This window comes from Gymnodraco acuticeps, unplaced genomic scaffold, assembly GCF_902827175.1.
Source record: "Gymnodraco acuticeps unplaced genomic scaffold, fGymAcu1.1, whole genome shotgun sequence".
NCBI classification, from domain to species: domain Eukaryota; kingdom Metazoa; phylum Chordata; class Actinopteri; order Perciformes; family Bathydraconidae; genus Gymnodraco; species Gymnodraco acuticeps.
In genome coordinates, this window is record NW_022991642.1 from 368850 (window position 1) to 387047 (window position 18198).

General features: G+C 41.3%; 1 protein-coding gene across 1 annotated transcript in view; it reads left to right on the plus strand.

Annotated features, from left to right (window-relative positions):
* Positions 1 to 213: 213 nt before the first annotated feature.
* The window catches only part of LOC117534282 (zinc finger protein 2 homolog), a gene marked incomplete at its 5' end in the record, with an annotated part of 41237 nt that continues 23252 nt past the window's right edge, over positions 214 to 18198 (plus strand). Inside the window, one exon of the mRNA XM_034198480.1 lies at positions 214 to 1164. Within this exon, the coding sequence (XP_034054371.1) occupies positions 214 to 1164 (951 nt within the window). The remainder of the gene's footprint in view (positions 1165 to 18198) is intronic.

Here is an 18198-nt window from a genome sequence, read left to right on the forward strand (position 1 = left end):
AAATACAATTCCTTGTTTATATTGCAGCTAGTGCTAAACTGGAAGTGGAAAAAGGCTGAGCTACATAAGGTGAATTGAGCCAACAAAAATACACAATAGGTGGGTCTAAGAAAGATAATATGAAAGTATAAAAACAAAGGCATTAATTAGGGCTGCAAAATGTCTCCCATTGTAATGGTGATTAGATTTTTAAATGCTCATACTTAACCGTTTGTTCTGACTGTGTGCTTCCTGTTTGATGCAGATGTCCAGCTGCTGGTGGTGGTTAAAGAAGAGCTTCTCCCTGACCAGCAGGAGTTGAGCACCAGTCTGGACCAGGAGGACCCAGAGCCCCCCCCACACATTAAGCAGGAACAGGAGGAACTCAGGATCAGTCAGGAGGGAGAGCAGCTTCAGGATCTGGAGGAGGCTGATATCATCAAGTCCACTTTCACTCCTGACCCTGTGAAGAGTGAAGATGATAAAGAGAAACCTCAGTCCTCACAGCCTCATCAAAGACAAACTGAACACATGGAAACAGAAGCTGATGGAGATGACTGTCGAGGACCAGAACCAGCCAGGAACTCAGATCCAGAGAGCAGTTTACACCCAAAGACTGGAGACTCTTCTGAACCTGACACTGAAGACAGTGCTGATTGGAAGGAGACCAGAGAACCTGCGTCAGGCTCAAACTCACTGAAACATGAAAAAGAATCTGTAAGTGATTCAAGCCGTAGTGCTGTAAAGAAACAATTTAGCTGCTCTATGTGTACGAAATATTTTACAAATACAAGAAATGTAAAGAAACACATGAGAATCCACACAGGAGAGAAACCCTTTAGCTGCTCAGTTTGTACCAAATATTTTGCAGAGAATAGAGATTTAAATCGACACATGAGAATCCACACTGGAGAGAAACCACACAGCTGCTCAGTTTGTAAGAAATCTTTTTCACAGAGTGGACATTTAAAGGAACACATGAGAGTCCACACAGCAGAGAAACCATTTAGCTGCTCAGTTTGTAAGAAAGCTTTTGCAGAGAATAGAGATTTAAATCGACACATGAGAATCCACACAGGAGAGAAACCACACAGCTGCTCAGTCTGTAAGAAAGCTTTTGCAGAGACTAGACATTTAAAGGGACACATGAGAATCCACACAGGAGAGAAACCACACAGCTGCTCAGTTTGTGAGAAAGTATTTTCACGGAGTGGACATTTAAAGCGACACATGATAATCCACACGGGAGATAAACCACACAGCTGCTCAGTCTGTAAGAAAACGTATTCACGGAGTGAACATTTAAAGGTACACATGAGAGTCCACACAGGAGAGAACATATACAGCTGTAATGTTTGTGACAAAATATTTAAATGGTGTTTTCATTTCAAAAGACACAAATGTGTTGGTCGTCAGTCCTCACAGCTTAATGAAATTCAAACTGAGGATAACCAAAGGGGGCTGCAGCACCCCCATCTGTGAGGCTCCACTAGCACCCCCAAACGCAGCGCACTTACAGTGTTAGTGCGCCACAGTTTCGCCGCTGCGAGGCTCCACTAGCACCCCCCCCCCCCCAGCGCATCACAGTTTTGCAGCTGATTGTGTGTGTGTGTGTGAGGAGCTCCACGGATTGGTCCATTTGGGTATGGGCACGTCACAGAACCCAGGAAGAACAGAAATCTCCAACGAGGCTTTCTGTGGCAGCATAGACAGGTCTTCTCTGTGTTAGAGTTTTACTCGCTACAGGGTGTACTTCGAAGGTTTGTGACTCTGCAGACCGTTTACATGCATAAAAACTTTCATAACACACAAGGGGATGGGTAATAACCGGAAAAGCATGTTGTGGGACCTTTTTAAATGAACTCCATCTTTATCAACATAAGTGGACAATATGTTTAATGTTTTTGTCATACTGATTTTATGATGTATAAGTTAACCACTGACTATTTGTGAAGCTGACAATCGAGCGGATCGACCAATTAAGGAGGCAGAGGCAGAACGTCCAAATACAACCCGGTGTGGGTATTTATTCATAATTGACACATGATTCACAGCCTCAATATTGCTGTCCACCTGAACACAGTCATCAGCCACAAGGATCTCACACACACCCAGACTAATACCTCATTCACACCAACGCAACTCCAGTTCAAGCTCCGTGCTAGAGCTTTTCAGGTTCAGAACCGGTTCTTCGGTTTAGCTCCGGCTCTTTTCATACTGCCCAGAGTCCGACTGGTGCTGCGTCATCGTTTGCGTCATGACGTAACCATTTGCGTGGAAACCCCTCACAGCTGACACCGACAACAACAACACTGGCGGATTGTGCTCCAGCTTCCTCTGTACCTCTTCGGAAGACCAGATTCCCAGTAGGTAGCTGGTCTCTTCAGTGGACCACTGCTGCTTGTTAAGTTTCTCCATCGTTGTGTACAAACTGGATCCTGCCCCTGCCCCCGCCTCAACGTAGGCGTGACGGATTCCGGAGCTAAGAGGCGGCTCCGCTGCGGTGTGAACGGGATGCTTTTCAAGCTCCAGCTCCGAACCACCGTTGGTGTGAATGAGGTATAACAGGAAAACAGAACCTAAATACACACAGGACTAATCAAACGAACAAGACACAGGTGAGGCGGGAGGAGACAACACAGGGCACCAGGTGAACACAATCAGCAGCAACAGACAAGACGGGAGGGGGTACAAACTAAAACATAGACAGATCGTGACAAATAGATGCATAACTTACATATAGTCACATGCTTCCTGCGCAATGTTTTAGCGTAGAACAGATCAATATACTTCGACAAATATGAAGCTATATTATCCGTAACGGAGGCCGAGATCTATGGCCCCAGAGATCACCTCCGTTACACTGTTGATGAACCATTTTATTTTGGATTGAGAGCTCCAAGTTTCCATATAGAGATATAGGATGATTTGATGTATTGTTCTTTATTTCTATATGTTTTGTATCATTGCTATCCTGTTAATGAGCCCTGTTTTGCATAAATGTACCTGTTATCTGATTGTTTTTGCTTCTGTAACTGTAAGGGAATACATTTATCTATTTTGTATCCTGATGACCTAATGCTGTTACATGTAATACGGTACTCCCTAAGCCTGATTTCACCCACCTGCAACCGATTCGCTAATAATCACAAATGTTCATTAATTTGACCCCTTGACTCGACAACTTTCTTGTTTAATAATCGTTACAACTCCTCAGGACCAAGTTCCTGTGTTCTGCCCTTCACCTGCTGATCATCCACTGCTCATTTAAGGTGGACTGACCTTTACAATGGACCAGCTAGTCTTAGTGTCTTAATGCAAACGTTTTGTAAAGTGATGCTAGACCAAAAACGTGCTGTTGGGTTGTGTGCTCTCACCTTGTTGAACACATCCTCAAACTGTGCGTCCGTCACACAGCCAAGCCTCCTCAGCACCTGAGTATCAATAATGAACATAATCAGAGGTGGGAAGTAACTAAGTACATTTACTCAAGTACTGTACTGAAGTATAATTAAGAGGTACTTGTACTTTACTTGACTATTTCCATTTTATGCTACTTTTTACTTCTACTTCTCTACAGTTCAGAGGTAAATGGTGTACTTTACCTCCACTACATGTATTTAATACCTTTAGTTACTTTACAGATCTGGATGAATGATGTGAAATATAATCAAGTGTTGAATCAGACTTTAGTTCCACCTGGAGTAAATTCACAAGCTACCCTGCAGTATACAAAGTCATTCAAACTAGCTGCACCTTTACCAGCTTTGAGAACACTTTCATGATCAATCATTATAAAACATATCATATTATTCTGAAATGGACCATTAATTTAAATACAGAATATTCATATATGTGCTTGAATAAATAAAACAGTTTCTTCATTGAATGATAGTCCAGTCTGAACTATCGCGATATTATGAACTGTTTACTCACTACGCCATAGTCCCGTGTGAACTGCTGCTCGGAGACGAAGCGAACATGCAGCTTGTATTCCTCCAGAAATATGTTATCAGTGGTGAACAAATTACAGATGTAAAACTGACGATCCTCGTTTGTCAAGTTAACCCGTGTATAATCTAATATGTTGATAAAAACGTGCAAACAAACGCAAAAATAACCAACTGACAAGCTCAACGGCTGTTTTTAGACAGCAGCAGGCAACAGACATGACACTTCCGGTTTGAGGTTTTCAAAATAAAAGCGACTTCTGTAAATACTGACTTAAATGTTATTACATCCAAACTTTTAAAGTGTACAGTGTAAGACTTATGAGATTTCAATGCAATATATTTTAGGGATTTACCATATATTTGATTACGAACTTCGTTCGTTTATATATATATATATATATACTGTATTTATTTCCGTATTCATTTATTTAAACCCGGACTCATGTATTCATTTCATTTATTAGGGCCTGAGCACGAAGTGTGCGAAGACCTATTGTTATTCACATGTTTATTATTCTTTTTCTTCTGCAGTTTCAACCTGTTTTTGAGGGGGTTACGACACTATTCATGTAGCGACATTTGGCAACGCCGCCAGGACGGGTGAATATTTTTACATTCTGGAATCGATGGGTTAAAAATGTCCAACATGCTCGCTAGCGCCACCTATGAACATTCCCTTTTTCGAGAAATGTACATAGTCGCAGCGTACGTTTGACGGACCTGACATTTTGCACACTTATCCGGGTGGACCGCCTCTACATATTATCCACTTGTATCCCTAAGCTCCGCCTACTTTTTTGTTGTTGTAATTAGCATAATGTTCAAAACAGTGAAATATTAACTTAAATGTCAATTTCATGTTTTCCAACACCAAACTCAGTGTACAGCATCAGTGGAGGGTCACACACATTACCATAGGAAATTAGAATGTTGTGTGGAAAACTGTGGCCGACATCAATCAAAACGTATTGGCAAAAAGGTGTGGCTTAGACATAAATGCTCACACAATTCATCAACAATGTATCCAAATATGATAAATGTTAGTGGATAGGTTCAGTCTGTTTTGGGGAATAGGCACACCAAAGTAAGCTCATTTTGGACAATAGGGGGCGCCAAAAACACAACAAATGTATACCTCAAGAACGGATGGACGAAATAAATATATTTTGTCATAGATCTACTGGCAGGATGAGTATAAACTGAGATTTAAAGTATCGCAACCAATGATGAATGTGGGCGTGTCCTATTCAGTTTTTTCTCAAAATCGAAGGGTTAAAAACACTTACGGACACATAACTTTGTGTTGAAATTAGTTACGGCCTTTAAACTCGGAACACACGTGACAGCCCACAACCTTTTCCACACTGTACAAATAAATTGTACGTTTTAGCAAATACGGCTCAGTAGCGCCCCCTATTGTGCGGTAGTCATATAGTTTCTCCCAACTACCCGAAACTTGACAGACATTCCTCATGGAATTGCGGACATATTTCAAAATGGCTTCCATTATCCTCGCTCCCCATAAAGTCGGACATTTTGAAAAATGTGTGTTTTAAGCCCGTTTTTGCACACTTTTCCTAGGGAAATGATCGGAAAAATTCCAAACCAGGACAAGATCAGCCCATATCCAATGTGATGCTAAATTGCGAATGAATAGTTTCCTGCTCAAATGGGGAGCTCGTAAGCTAACAGAGAATATACCATTTTTGACGATTTAAATTGGAATTGCGGACATATTTCAAAATGGCTTCCATTTGCCCCGCCCCCCAGAAAGTCGGCCATTTTGAAAAATCTGCATTATTCATGCATTTTAAGCGCATTTTCCCAAACACCTCCTAGGGAAAAGATCGGAAAAATTCCAGTCCAGGACAAGTTCAGCCCATAATCAATATCATGCTAAATTGCCAAATAAAATAGTTGCTAGCTCAATCGGGGCGGACGTAAGCTAACAGAGATCTTTTGACGATTTACTTGTCGCAAATGACTCCAAAGTACTCGCATATAGTTTTCCCGATATTCTCGAAACGTTGTATACACATTGCTCTTATGATTGCGGACATCTTTCAAATTGCCTTCCATTTGGCCCGGCCCTCAGAAAGTCCGCCATTTTCAAAAATATGCAGTTTCCATGCCTTTTCTGCACATTTTTGCAAAGGCCTCCTAGGGATATGGCCGGAAATTTTCCATTTCAGGACAAGTTCAGCCCATATCCAATGCGATGTTCATCCCATATCCAATGTGATGCTACAATGCGGGAGATCACAGGCTAGAATGTACCATTTTCCAACATTTAGATGTCAGATAAGCTACTCTGCCTTCCACATCATCCGTCTCATTCTCACACACACACACCCACACACACACACACACATTAAAGCAAACAGATATTGTTCTAAACTGTATTAAAGTAAACGGGTATTATCTTGAACTGTATTGAAGTGAACATGTATTATTTGGGACTGTTTTAAAGTAATCCTATATATATATAAACCTTCTTACCTACACTCCATGAGCCAGATACCCTTACACACACACACACACACACACACACACACCTCCTGTCTCCAGCACACACACAAACTCCTTCACCCAGATATCACCAACACACACACATACACCTCCGCTCATCAGCACACACACACACACACATACACTTCCCCTCACTAGCACACACACATGTTCTTTTTCAAGGTTCTTTCTGGGGCCAATATAATCCCAAGCACCAATATATATGTGTACAATGTTTGATACCAATATATTTGTGTACAATGTTTGATTGTTTGGGAAAGAATAGTTTGTGTGAAACCTTCCTTGGGAAATTAAAGGAGTGGAGTCCGGTGGAAGATAAGAAGTGACTCTCCACCCCAAATATGTCCATATATACTGTTGTGTAGTCATGCAAAATGCTCCCTGTTTCTGACTGGCTGGTCCCGATATCTGTATCGCACGGCAGTAGAGCGGGGAGCCCAGAGTGCTCTGTTTCAGGGCACTCTGTATTTCGTATTGTGTTTTTTACTGTATTAAAATCAGATTATTGTTATAACTTTTATGCCGGTGTTTTGAACTCCTTTTATTAAATCTGACCAGGCTCATCTAAAGGACGGCGCGGAGCAGAGGTGGGCTTTAAGCCACCACTATTGTGTACGTGTACACACACACACACACACACACACACACACACACACACACACACACACACACACAGTTGAGTGTTAGTCCAGCAGCTCCCTCTGCTGGCGGCACATGCAATTACAACAGACATATACACTCCATAACACACACATACAGCTCTTAAAGCATATAATAGATATCAGGCTACAGCCCATGTAAATGTTATGATGTGAAGCACTATTTGGTTTCATGAAAAATATCAACTGTTTATTTGTAGATATCTACTAAAGCATACAAATAAAGTGTGTAATGTAGGCCTGTTACTTATATTGAGATATATATTATACACACTGTTCTGCTTTCTGCACTGGAGATGTGCACTATTTATTACTGCAATAGCAGCTAGTGGTAAGGACTTCAGACAACTTCAATTTAAAACATGCTATTGAGACAAGTGCCGTCAGTTTGAGGCGTGATTGAAGGTCATTCCAAGACCAAGGACCATAATAAAAAAGACTCATTTTCCCAGCCTCAGTCCGCACAGCAGGTACCTGGAACGGTATCCAGGCACGGGATCTGAGGTTGTAAGAGTCACAAACTGGAGCAAATCTGGCACATACAGTGGAAGCTTACCTAAAATGGCTTTATACATTAATGAAAACCAATGCTGCATCCTATGCATAGTAAGTGAGGACCATCCAGTTAGGCTATACAGTTTGCAATGATTTGTCCTATAGGGTGCATTTGATATATAACGCGGTGCAGCATGGTAGAGTGGGTCAAGTTTGACCAAAACAGTGGGACAGGCAAATCTATAAATTGTATCACCGTAGTCCAGCTGGGACAGGAAAAAGCCAGAGACCAACCTTTTACGGGATGATGTTGAAAAACAACATTTAAGTCTGTAAAGGAAGCCAAGAGTGAATTTCAATTTCTTTGTTAGAACTACAAGCCTCACAAACAAACACACATCCTAAAGGTTATGCTTTTATTTTACATCAGACATACACAGACACATTTATTTGAAACTAGAATATAAAATATCTATTGTTAATTGTGTTGTGTGTAATCCTATTGTCAGTGTCTTGCAGCTCAACTTGCTCCTGGCAAAAGGCTGAGCTGATGGAAAACACCTTCCTTAATAGATGTGTCAGCTAATTGGACTACGCCATTCCTCTCAAACCTTGAGGGGTGTTTAAAGAGGCCACTCCATTTAAGCCAACACTTTTTAGAGCCTCTTCCCCCTGCACGCAAAAATGGACTGGCCAGTAGTGCAAAAATTCCTGCAGTGTGGAGATGAAGTTATCCCTTAAATGCTAGATTGTGTCTGTTTATATCTACACCTTTTTGTTTAAACCTAATTGATTTTATTACCCATCTTAAAACTGTACATATATTGGGTAAATAAAATCCTTATTTTTGCACCCCAACCTGCATTCCTAATTTTTGCATACCCTGGTCCTTCACAGTTAACATTAGCCTCGTTCACACCGCGTACTTTGCAGTACTCAGTGCCCGGCACTCAGTGTGGGGCACTCAGTGCTGAGTGCTTTGGGTTTACTGGCAGGCCGCAAACAACTTCACGGCGTATACTTCCCGGGAGTCCCAGCAGCTTCTACTGAAGCCTTTCGAGTAAATCGCCAGAACGCCGACACCTCCTCATCACTCCACAGTTCCCATGTTTTTTTTGTGTTGCCATAAGTTATGCTCTCTCCGTCGGTGCGCAGGGCTAATGCTAATAATGCTAATGCCACAAATGCAATGGCGGCTTCACAAAACTTTTCAGAGTTTTACGGGCCGTGGTTTGCAATTCGCCCAGCCAATCAGAACTGGGGCACTTTTTTACCTCAGGAGAGTACCACCTCTCTAGCAGGCACTAAACATGGGGCTAAAAGTGCTCTGAACCAAGTGAACTTTTTGGTGTGAACGCAACGGGCACTGGCACTAACGGAACTACATCGGAAAAGTACGGGTGAAAGTACTCCGGTGTGAACGCGGCTATTATTTGTTTCATCTGGAGTGTACAGGAAGTACCATTCACTGGCCAGTAGGGGGAGCCAATGCAACAACAATAGAAAACAAACTACATTATTTAAAAAGTAACAGAAGAAGAAGACAGAGAGATGTGGAAAAACACTGAAAATGAAAGAGATGATGGCAATAGTGTACGTTGACATTGAAAAGGCTTATTACTCTATATCAGGGGTGCCCAACCTTTTTTGAACCGAGAGCTACTTTTAAAGTTGCCAGTCTGCCGAGATCTACCAGTCCAAATAGAGAGGCGTAGCCATTACTGACAGCCTACTACCAGGTAAATACACACTTCTACTTGAATAAAACTGACCTTTGTACGATTAATACTTCATAAAATACTGCAGATCCTTTATCTTACCTCTTTCTAATCTACACACATACAAGTATTTAACTGAAGTTACACAACAGTGTTGTTGATACAGAGTTGGAGTTTATTCACACATCACTACTGTGGGTAATGTTTTCAAGAAACATTGAACAGTGCTGCCACATATGACACAGGAAAAAAAAAAAAATACTCTGAACCCTTTCTTTGCCATTATATAAAAATAGTGTTGCTTCAAAAGTATAAATTAGGCTTACTAATAAGACAACTCAGATCTGAAGCTAATCAGGAATCTGCTGCCAAAGTGCAATAAAAAAGACAACATTAATAGAATCAAACCCTTTTTTGTTGCATTTTAGTAGAGTATAAAAAGAAATGCCTTTAAAATAGGATGCAAGCAACACTAGTTTCTTAACCTGAATTGATAATAGACTATAATCAATTTAAACAGAACAGATCTTAATGTTTGCATTATTATACCATTTTGTACAATAATTATAATGACTACGTTCAAACAAACTAAAACGTACAGCTGATTAATAACGCTATCTAACTTGAGTTTTATTATATCAATAACCTGTTGAAATGCTACTGTTATTTTTACTGTCCCCAAAAAGCGCGTCGGCAGCCTCCAAGAATGCTTCTTTCACAACTTCGCCGTCTTTGAAAGACTTCATGTGTTTCGCAAGAACGTGACTGACACGATAAGATGCTCTGGTAGCAGCCTTGCTCTTATTTTTGGGCCTGGTGGAAATGGATTGCTGTGCATTTAGCTGTCCTTTCAGGTCCCTCCCCTTTTGGAGCGTAGGGCAGAATTAGGAGGGAAATCCGTCTCGTAGCGTTTGTGCACTGTTTTGAAATGCCGCTCCTAAATTACCCTTCTTCGATAAAGCCACGCTCGCATTGCAGATGAGAGACAGATGGACTTTGAATTGGAATAGATACAAAAATAATCATCCTCCCACTCGGAGTGAAAATTATATATTTTGGGCTTTTTTGCTTCTGCCATAAGTGCGGTCTTGTGTGTGTGCGGACTGTCACTTCTGTTGACACGGACAACGTCAGCGAACTACTGCCCACGCCCACCAGCCACGCCCCGACACATGGGGTCACGCTGGCCAATCACAAAGCTTTGATGCGTTCATGTGCAATATTCTGGCACAGGAAGATTATGTTATAGGACATTAACGATAAAACAGAATATTGTTGTTCTATTTTTAGACGAGATGTGTCTAAAAATATCGACTGGTTGGGCACCCCTGCTCTATATGGAGGGATGGATTACTGATCAAATTGAATAGAATGGGTATTGGAGGGAGAATGAACAACTGGGTAAGGGCCCTTTTTAACAGAAAGGAAATTTAGAGTAAAGGTTGGAGCAGATATTTCCAATTATTTAGAAATAGAAAATGGTATTCCCAAAGGGAGTGCAGTCAGTCCAATATTGTTTAACATCATGATTAATGACATATTTACATGCTTAGACACAAGCATCCAATCGGCTCTATACGCAGATGATGGGGCTATTTGGATGAGGGGAAGAAATGCCCCATAGGTAATGGAGAATATAGGTAGAGCGATTAAAAAAAGTGGAGAGGTGGTCATATAACTGGGGATTCAAAATGTCAGAAATCAAGTCATGCTACATGGTATTTACCAATAAACACAAGATTGATGGCCAACAGCTAACAATATATGATCGTTCAATGACAAAGGTGAATGAGTTCAAATACCTAGGACTGTGGTTTGATAGCAAATATACATGGAAAATGCAAATTAAACAAGTGGAAACAAAATGCAAAAAAGTATTACATCTATTATGAGGTCCACAATACTATGGTTTTGTATAGTGTATGGAGCAGCAGCAAAAACATCACTTTTAAAAATGTTGGCGCAGCAGCCATTACCAGCAAAGGTCTAGATAGCCTTGGACTAATACTACGGAGGAATAAAAGACGCCACACACTTGCATTGTAGTTCACATGACACTGACTGAGTTCTCCGAGTAAGCCAGCAATGATCCCTTTATTAGAACCAGCTGTGTGATTGACAGATTGACAGATATGACGTCAGCATAAGAGCATTCAAGAGATGAATCGTTCACAACAGTTCAACACCCCCACTTGATAGTGCAATTGCCCCTTGGTTGTCCTCAAAGATTGTCACTGGTGCATAATCATTTCCACTGTCCATTCCTTTTAATAATTGCACAAGATAAAAACTTTCCTGTGTGGCAGCTGCCAATGCCATATATTCTGCTTCACATGTGGATAAAGCAACTGTAGGCTGTTTCTTAAATTTCCAGGAAATAACAGGTCCTGTCTGACAGAGACTAAAACAGTACCCAGTTGTGCTCCGTCTGTCATTTTGATCTGCTGCCCAATCAGCATCACAATATGCAACAAGTTTTAGTTTTGAATCACTTCTCTTGTAACTCCTGGTCTACAGTTCCCTTCAAGTATCTCAACACATGTTTTGCTGTTACCATATGCTGTTCTTTTGGTTCGGATAAGTGTTGAGACAACTTACTGACAATACAACTTAGATCAGGTCTAGTACATGTCATCACATAAATCAAGCTGCCTACCACTTCACGATACCTCTTTTGATTAACAGATTCACCTTCATTGTCAAATTGTTGTTTATACTCGCATGGAGTCGATCTTGCCTTGCAGTCAGACATGTCAAACCTTTGCAATATGTTCATGATGTACCTTTTCTGGTTCATCTTTATTTCACCATCTGTCTGTGTGAAATCAATGCCTAGAAAGTTCTTAAGTTTGCCAAGATCTTTCATCTTTAATTTGGCTCCCAAAATGTCTTTTACATTTTGGATTGTTTGACTGTTGCTTCCCGCAATGATAAGATAATCAACCCAGATTATCAAAATAATCCTTTCACCTTTAGATGTTAGTTTACTGTAAACACAATGGTCAGCCGGATTTTGAATAAAACCATTTTCACTTAGATAATCATGGAGCATTTTATTCCAATTCCGTCCTGATTGTTTCAGACCATACAGTGATTTGTTAAGTTTACAGACCAGTTTCTCCCCGTTCTCTGACTTAACCTCAAATCCTTCAGGTTGTTCCATAAACAACTCACAGTCTATAGGAGCATGTAAATATGCCGTTTTAACATCCATTTGATGCAATTCTAAATCATGTTGTACTGTGATTTGCATTAGACTACGTACAGATGTCATATTTGCAGTTGGAGAAAAGGTTTCCTTATAATCAATACCAGACACTTGACTATAGCCTTTTGCTACATACCTGGCTTTGCATGTTTTAACTGGGTTTTCTTTCACTGTGTAAACCCATCTGCCCCCCACTGCATGTTTACCTTCTGGCAGTGTGGTCAGGGTAAATGTGTCATTTTCCCTTAGTGAATCCATTTCCTCCTCCATAGCTTTAGCCCATAATTGAGAATTTGGTGATGTCATAGCCTCCTTCAATGTTTGGGGCACATCACAAATAACTCTATAACAGTAATCAAGGGTTAGTTCTCCTTGGTCATCAGATTCGACTTTACATAATCCTTCAAATATTGAGGAGGTTTTCTTTCCCTTTGTGGATAAGATGTACTCTGGAAATATTGAGGAGGTTTTCTTTCCCTTTGTGGGTAAGATGTCCTCTGGCTACTTTGGCCTTCACCTGTCTGAATGTTATCACAAATCTCAGTCTCATTTTCCTGTGACTCTTTTGGGATTACATTTGCCTTTTCAATTTTTGGTAGGTGGTTTACAGCTCTCCTCATACTGAAATCTTCATCATCCGTTTCCTGCTCTGTTTGAGTCTGACTCTCAATGACACTCTTGGTGATGAATTTGACCAACCTATTTTTGAGTACATTTCCTGTGTCAGGATAAAACACCAAATAAGCAGGGCTGTTCTTATCATAGCTTACAAAAATACCCTTTTCAGATCTTGAATCCAACTTTTTCTTGTTTTGCTTGTAAGCATAGCATGGTGACCCAAATGTTCTCATTTTTGAAAGGTTAGGCTTCTTTCCTTTCAACATGTAGTATGGAGTCTGTCCTACACGTTTGTTGTAACACCTATTTCGAATGACAGCAGCAGTCATAACTGCATATGTCCACAACTCTTTTGGTAGGTTACTCTCAATTAGCATGCATCTTGCCATTTCAAACAATGTTCTCCAATTTCTCTCAGCTGTCCCATTTTGATGGGGTGAATAAGGAGCTGAGGTCTCATGTCTGATGGCATTTCTACTTAGCAATGACTGAAATTGACCAGAAGTATACTCAGTACCATTATCAGATCTAATGCATTTGATTTTTCCATAAGGTGAAACGTCAGCAATGTACTTCTCAGTAGCCTTGACTGTGTCACTCTTAGATTTAAAAAAAATAAACAAAAACTGCTCCTGAATAGTCATCAGTAAATGCTCATGTGTATCTGAACCCATCTTTAGCTGTAGGATCTATAGGTCCAGACAAATCTGTGTGTACAAGCTGCAGTGCAGCCTTTGCCCTTTCATCTGGCTCTCTGCTCCTGCTCTGAGCAAATTTCCCTTTTGTGCACACTTCACATGTCAAATTAGATGTATCAGTTTTGCCTTTAATTGTCATACCCTCTGTGACTTTTTGCAATTTCAACACATCTTCGTAGTTACAGTGACCTAGAATTTCGTGCCATGTTTTGATATCATAACACCCATGACATTCATCAACATTTTCATCATTAACTGTGTTTAAATAAAACAATCTATCATACACCTTAATATCACATGTCGTACCGTTCTCGTGAATGAGCTTGTTCGGTCCTTCTTTGAATACGACCGTGGCTCCATTGGTCGTCGCTGCTTTGACCGAGAAAATGTCTTGGGGAAAGGATGGGACGTACAGCGCCCCCGTCAGCATCGTCTCCACCTCTCGACCCGTATTGTCTTTCAGCCAAACTTTGGCTGCACCTCTCTTCAGTGCTATGCCAGAGGCCCTCACTCCATCAGCCAACTCCAGGACATGTTTTCGTGGCTCGAAACTCTCGTCAAAGTCTTTGAATTTGTTCATGTCAGTCACTATGTGCGATGTAGCTCCGGTGTCGACCATAAGCCCTCTTTGCTTCAGTCCATCGCCCGGGTCGCTGTCCACCTGTCGTTCGCGGGCCTTGTAGGTGAATGTGTGGTGGTGGTCGTGGTCCTCCTCGTCCATGGCTTGTTTTACGTTGTCTCGTCGTCCTCTCCGCCTGCAGTTTGCATCTCTGTGCGTGGAACTCCTGCAAAAACGGCACCACTGTCTCTGTTGTTCCCCGTGACCAGCAGCCTTGCACTCGCGGGCCCTGTGACCCTTCTGGCTGCAAGTATAACAGGTCAGCAGCTTTACATCAAAGTCTTTGCCTCTTACTTTCATCACGCTGTCATCAACTGAGCTCCACTGAACTTCTCAGTGCTCTCGTAGCTCCTCAGCTTGGTCTTGAACTCGGCGAAGATGATCTTCTCATCACTTTGTGTAGTGTGGATAGAAAACGGCTTAAATGACGCTGGCAGCCCCTTCAGAATCATAGCTATCAACAAACCGTCACTCAAAATCTCTTCTGCATTCCTCAGTGCTGTGATAGCAGTCTCTGCTTGTATAATATAGTCTGTGATGCTTTCATTAGCATATTTCTGGAGAGACGTAAGCTCTGTATACAAGCTGATCACACGCGGTTTTCCTGTACCTGCGTAGTGATCCCTCAGAATCTTCAACGCCTTTCTCCCATTGTCCGCTGCATCTCTCATGACCAGAGATAAACTTGTATCGTCCAACAATTGAATAAGTTCAGTGTAGACTTCTTCATTTTTATCAGCGTCTTCTGCGGCTCTTACCGCGGCTCCTTCTGCGTCCTCTTCGCCTCCGCCACTGTCAGGCTCTTTCAATATGGTGCTTTTCAGCCTTTGTCGACGCAGGTGGCCAAGAAACGTTGTTTCCCACAACTCATAGTTTTTCTCATCTCCGTCAAAGCACAAACGATTCCATCGGTTTCCAAAATCCTTTCTGGGCCCATAACTTGTTGGCGCAGCCGCCATTACCAGCAAAGGTCTAGATAGCCTTGGACTAATACTACGGAGGAATAAAAGACGCCACACACTTGCATTGTAGTTCACATGACACTGACTGAGTTCTCCGAGTGAGCCAGCAATGATCCCTTTATTAGAACCAGCTGTGTGATTGACAGATTGACAGATATGACGTCAGCATAAGAGCATTCAAGAGATGAATCGTTCACAACAGTTCAACAGATAGACTACAATATAAAGCATTGCGGCTGTGTATTGGAGCGATAAAGTCATCCCCTATTAATGCAATTCTGATAAAAGCAGGAGAGACACCTCTGGAGATCAGAAGAGAGAAACTTGCTCTGTCATACTGGGTCAGGCTACAAGGAAGTGGAGAGGGAAATATCACAAACAGAATACTGCAGGATTGCTGGGAATATACAAAGTTCCAGAGGCGTGGGTTTGGCTGGACGAGTAAGGAGAGAACGAGGGTACATGAAGTGGAGACCATAAAGGAAAAAGCGTGGCAAATATATAAAGTGGGAATTAAAACGAGTATGTACCTGAACAAAAAGTATTACAATGACCTCAACATTTACACAGATGGATCTAAGAAGCAAGAATGCGTGGGAAGGCCTGAATATCCCAGAATTCAAAATATAAATCTCAAAACTAGTGTCAAATAACTTATCAGTTTATACAGCAGAAATACTCACAGCAATTATTGGCAATGGGTTGAAGAGGTCAGATAGGGTGGTGATATGCACAGACTCACTATCTGCTTTGAAAAGCATACAGTCGACAATAACTGTTAGAGAAGATTTAATCATTGAACTTAACCATTGCTTACTGAGACTTCAGAGGAGGGGAATAGATGTGCAGTTATGCTGGGGGCCTGCACATGAGGGGGTTAAAGGGAATGAGCATGCTGATAAGTTAGCAAAAGATCCGTCACAAAAGGAAATAGCAATAGCAGTTTCACTTGGGAAAGGAGAAGGAAAAGCAATAATGAAGAAGAAGGGTATGGAAATATGGCAGAAAAGGTGGAGGAAGATCAGAAAGGGAGGAGATGCCACAAGTTACAGAAATCAGTCATAACAAAGATCTATACTGAAAGGAACAGACGGGAGGAGATCATCATCACTAGACTCAGATTGGATCATACAGGATTAAACGGCACAATGTTTATAATGGGAAAAAGTGAAGTTGAAGAATGCATTGGGTGTGGAGTGAAATAAAATGTGGAACACATCATATTACACTGCAACATGTACAAAACAGAGAGGGAACAACTACGAGACAGGGTCAGAGAGGCAGGAAGGGAGTGGAGCCTGATGGGGATACTGGGAACAGAAGGTGAGGGGGTAAGAGCTACCAGGGAGGCCATTCTTAAGTATTTGAGTGAAACAGGATTGATTAGAATAACTTAAAACAACGTAAATACAGTGTTATATTTCCACAAGTGGCGATACGATGATATGGTGATACACACTCTTGTACAGTAGGTGGCGGTATCCATCTTAAAGTTGTTTGCAATCCGCCAAAAACTGAGAGAAGAAGAAGAAGAAGAACCTGGATCCATGTGGTATCTCGTCGCTACGGTTCTCTCTCTCTGTGTTCCCGATAAAGTGTGTGTGAGCTCCAGCACTACTGATCCATCATCTGTGTATCTGGATAAACCTCCGAATGGACTCAGTGCTCTTTTTTCTGGAGCGTTTACCTCGGACTATAGGAGCTAGCTTAGCATGCTAGCTGGAAACACGTTAGCAACACTAGTCAGATTGAGAGTTTGATGGAGAGAGAAACGGTGTGTTTGACGGAGTTAGCAGGAAAAGGTGATCTAGTAAACATGAGTAAAGTCCAAATGCTGCTGTCGTTGAAGAAGCAGCGACTCACTGCTGCTGCTGAAGAGATATTTGCTCTGTTTGAAAAAACGATAGCAGAGCTCGAGGAGGAGCTGTCTCTTTCCAAAGAGGAGAACGAGAGACTCCAGAAACTACTGGACGCTGTTTTACAGCCTCAGCTTCGGATACACAGAGCAGGTATGTTCCCTTTACTCTTAAATAAGACTTTAAATTAGGGGTGTCCAGCATACTCCCAGGGGCCAAACCATGGCCCCCAAATGCGGCCCTTGGCCATTTTGAATCGGCCCTCAGCTAATTCAAAAAGTATAATGAAATATTGCCCAAAAATGAAACTTGTGCTTTTCTTATATTGTACTTCTTAAATATAAATGTCCAAATATATTATACAGTAGTATTCATGTGTTGATAAGCCCACTTTTAAAATAAATGTAGTCAATTCATGTTGATAACATTTTCTAACAAATCTTAGTTGATACAAAAAAGCCTAATAACTTATTTACATAACAAGCTTGAAATAGACCCTTCATGCTTCATCTTATTCTTATTATAATCACTCTGAGACTTTAAGGGATGAGCTGCCAACAAGATAAATGAAACCCTATAGAGAGCTGTGATGTAGACGTTTTTTTTCTTAAAGCATAGTCATGTATCGAGTCTAATTTACCTACATGTTGCTAACTTATAACTTAACTGATGAGGCGATATACCTCACCTTTATGAGTGGCCCAGCCCTTCGTATATTGTCCTGTGTGTGGCCCTCGGTGAAAAAAGTTTGGACACCCCTGCTTTAAACTTTTTGGTAACATGTTAAAGTCTTTGGTAACACTTCTGACTGTTTATTAGTGCTGGGCAACGATTAAACATTTTAATCAAATGATTTTCTGCCATTAATTGCATTGTTATGCACTAGGGGTGTAACGGTTCACAA